Raw genomic sequence first — 3,373 nt, forward strand, 5'->3', positions numbered from 1 at the left:
ATATATTGTATGTTGAAAAGATATTTATTATTTTAGATAGGTAGTACAACTACTAAATTAAAAAATGATAACCTTGTTTTAAAAGAGACATAAATAAAAAATGACAACCTTTCAATGTGACAGGAGAGAGTATAATTTTATGTAATACAATAAAAAAATTATAGAAATAACACACTATATAACCCACCTAGCATATGCTATCTATTTTTATAATAAAATTTTAATTATTTCTAGTTAGTGTGTTAATTGGTCAAATGGGTACAATGTTGATGTGAACCACATCCAATTATAATACTCTTCAAAGTATCTTTTTTATTATTTTTGTCCGTCTCACTCTATAGAATTTTTTTTTCTATTTTAGAAAAAATAACAATATACTAATACCAAAATACTTTTTTAACTTTTACATGAATTACAAGTATAATATTACACATACAATTACTTTACATAAAAAATCATAGGGCAAAAATATAAAATCTCTTATACACTTCTACTAACCAATAAAATATTATTACTTTTTAATCTATTGCAAAACTCCAAAGGGTCCCTTTCATTTGGGATGGAACCGTTTACAAACTAATGTGTTATTTTTTTATTTAGGATGTCCAACAACTATTGTCTTATTTTCTCTTTTAAACACAAATTTATTTTTTTTTATCTTTTATTCATTTACTAATTTTAATCTCTATTATACCGTTAAGAACAAATTTGTCTTTTTGTTTAATCTCTATCATACAATTAAGATCAAATTTGTCTATTCATAACAAAAAGACAATTATTTAAAAAATAGTGGAAATATATTTTAAAACAATATAAATTGGACGAGGAGAATATTAAATATATTATATTTGTATTAGGTTAATATTATATTTTCGATTTATATTTGATGTTATCTAATTAGAGTAATTAAAGTCGGCAGTGCGTATTATGAATTAGACAATGTAACATAAACTTGTCATTCATTAATTCATTCAGTCACAGCTAAGGGACATTAACTGCTTTCACCTGCCTTCATTTATTGCTCTTTACATTATTATTATTATCCCTTCCCTTTATATCCTTCCCTTCCCCTAAACATTTCCGACTATCCTCCTCCGCCTTCTCCCCTCCGCCGCCGCCGTCATGCCTCAACAAAGAACTTCCGCCGCCGCCGCCGCCGCCGCCGCGAGGCTCAAGTACGTGAAGCTCGGCTACCAATATCTCGTCAACCACATCGTCGCCTTTCTCCTCGTCCCCATAATTGCGGCGGTTTTCGTGAAAATACTCAGCCTGGGAGACGACGACGTGGCGGCGCTCCGCCTCCGCGCGGCGCAGCTCTCGGCGGCGGAGATACTCTCCTCCGCCTTCGCGGTGGTCGGCGTGGCGACGGCGTATTTTATCTCGAAGCCGCGCGCGATATACCTGGTCGACTACGCCTGCTACAAAGCGCCGGTCATGTGCCGCGTGCCCTTCTCGACCTTTATGGAACATTCTAGACTCATCCTCAAAGATAACCCCAAAAGCGTCGATTTCCAGATGCGGATTCTAGAAAGATCCGGCCTCGGCGAGGAGACCTGCCTCCCGCCGGCGATTCACTACATTCCGCCGACGCCGACGATGGAGTCCGCCAGAGGCGAGGCGGAGGTCGTCATCTTCTCCGCCATCGACGCGCTGATGGAGAAGACCGGAGTTCGTCCCAAGGACATCGACATTCTCATCGTCAATTGCAGCCTCTTCTCGCCGACGCCGTCGCTGTCCGCCATGGTCGTCAACAAGTACAAGCTCCGGAGCAACGTGAAGAGCTTCAACATCTCCGGCATGGGGTGCAGCGCCGGAATAATCGCCGTCGATTTAGCTCGAGATCTCCTCCAAGTTCACCCAAATTCCTACGCCCTAATTGTCAGCACAGAAATCATTACCCCAAATTACTACCAGGGAAGTGAACGGGCGATGCTCCTCCCCAATTGCCTCTTCCGGATGGGCGGCGCCGCCATCCTCCTCACCAACAAACGCCGGGAGAGCCGCCGCGCGAAGTACAAGCTGGTGCACGTGGTCCGCACGCACAAAGGCTCCGACGACAAAGCGTACAAGTGCGTGTACGAGCAGGAGGACCCCGCCGGAAAAGTCGGAATCAATCTCTCAAAGGATTTAATGGTGATCGCCGGCGAAGCTCTGAAATCGAACATCACGACGATCGGTCCGCTTGTCCTGCCGGCGTCGGAGCAGCTCCTCTTCCTCTTCACCCTAATCGGCCGGAAAATCTTCAACCCTAAATGGAAGCCGTACATCCCTGACTTCAAGCAAGCTTTCGAGCACTTCTGCATCCACGCCGGCGGGCGGGCGGTGATCGACGAGTTGCAGAAGAACCTCCAGCTGTCGCCGGAGCACGTGGAGGCGTCGCGGATGACTCTCCACCGGTTCGGCAATACGTCGTCGTCTTCCCTCTGGTACGAAATCGGATACATCGAGGCCAAAGGGAGGATGAAGAAGGGCGATCGCGTCTGGCAGATTGCGTTCGGAAGCGGATTCAAATGCAACAGCGCCGTCTGGAAGTGCAACCGGACGATCAAAACTCCGGCGGAGGGGCCATGGGAGGACTGCATCCACAGGTACCCTGTGCACATTCCAGAAATAATCAAGCTCTAATTAATTAAATTAAATTAATTAAATAATTGATCGGTCAATCAATCAATCAATATTTATACTTATATTTATATATATATATATTATATATAAATAAATGTAAGATTACTATAACTACTACTACCACTACGTATTATGGTGCTGGTACGGTGGGTGTGTCGTCTTCTTCTTCCATTTAATTTTATTTAAATTTTTTGGGGGGTTCGAAATTCGATCAGGATTTAATTAATTAGATCCAGTTCGTCATGATCGTGTAATGTTAATTATTTTTCCCATTCAGAATTTTAATTAATTAATTAATTAATTATCCATGATCCAATTTAGCAGTAATTAGTTTCTTGTTATTTAAGTTTAGTTAATGACGTTTAAGGATGGACAGACAGCCAACAGGCATTGTTTGATTTGCTTCTTCATGATCATCACTTTCTTTAATTAATTTTATGTCCTCTCTAATCTAAATCCAATCCACACAAAAAAATTATTACTAATAAATTAATCAAAATTACGGATATACGAAAATTAAATAAATAATTAATCAATTATATTAGCTAGGGTTTAGATTTAACAGAGACAGCAAGACAGGTGTCAACACAATAAAGAAGTGTCCTGCTGCACTTCATCTCTCTCTCTCTCTCTCTCTCTCTCTATATATATATATATATATAGATAGATAGATACATATAAATGGAGAGTAGTTAGATTAGTAATTGATGGAAGGCTAAGGCCACCATGAACGTAAAATAAAAGCTTT

General features: G+C 40.6%; 1 protein-coding gene across 1 annotated transcript; it reads left to right on the forward strand.

Annotated features, from left to right (window-relative positions):
* Window positions 1-1,062: 1,062 nt before the first annotated feature.
* LOC127240665 (3-ketoacyl-CoA synthase 6-like) lies at window positions 1,063-2,936 on the forward strand. Its single transcript, XM_051259465.1, has one exon. It carries the CDS (start codon window positions 1,123-1,125, stop codon window positions 2,623-2,625), a length of 1,503 nt encoding a protein of 500 aa, XP_051115422.1. The 5' UTR covers window positions 1,063-1,122; the 3' UTR covers window positions 2,626-2,936.
* The last annotated feature ends 437 nt before the right edge of the window (window positions 2,937-3,373 follow it).

This window comes from Andrographis paniculata, unplaced genomic scaffold (assembly GCF_009805555.1).
Source record: "Andrographis paniculata isolate CXL003 unplaced genomic scaffold, ASM980555v1 Contig79END, whole genome shotgun sequence".
Taxonomy (NCBI): Eukaryota; Viridiplantae; Streptophyta; class Magnoliopsida; order Lamiales; family Acanthaceae; genus Andrographis; species Andrographis paniculata.

Bases quoted from the DNA above. Each gene is read 5' to 3' on its own strand.
- LOC127240665 (XM_051259465.1), top strand. From the start codon at position 1,123: ATGCCTCAACAAAGAACTTCCGCCGCCGCCGCCGCCGCCGCCGCGAGG.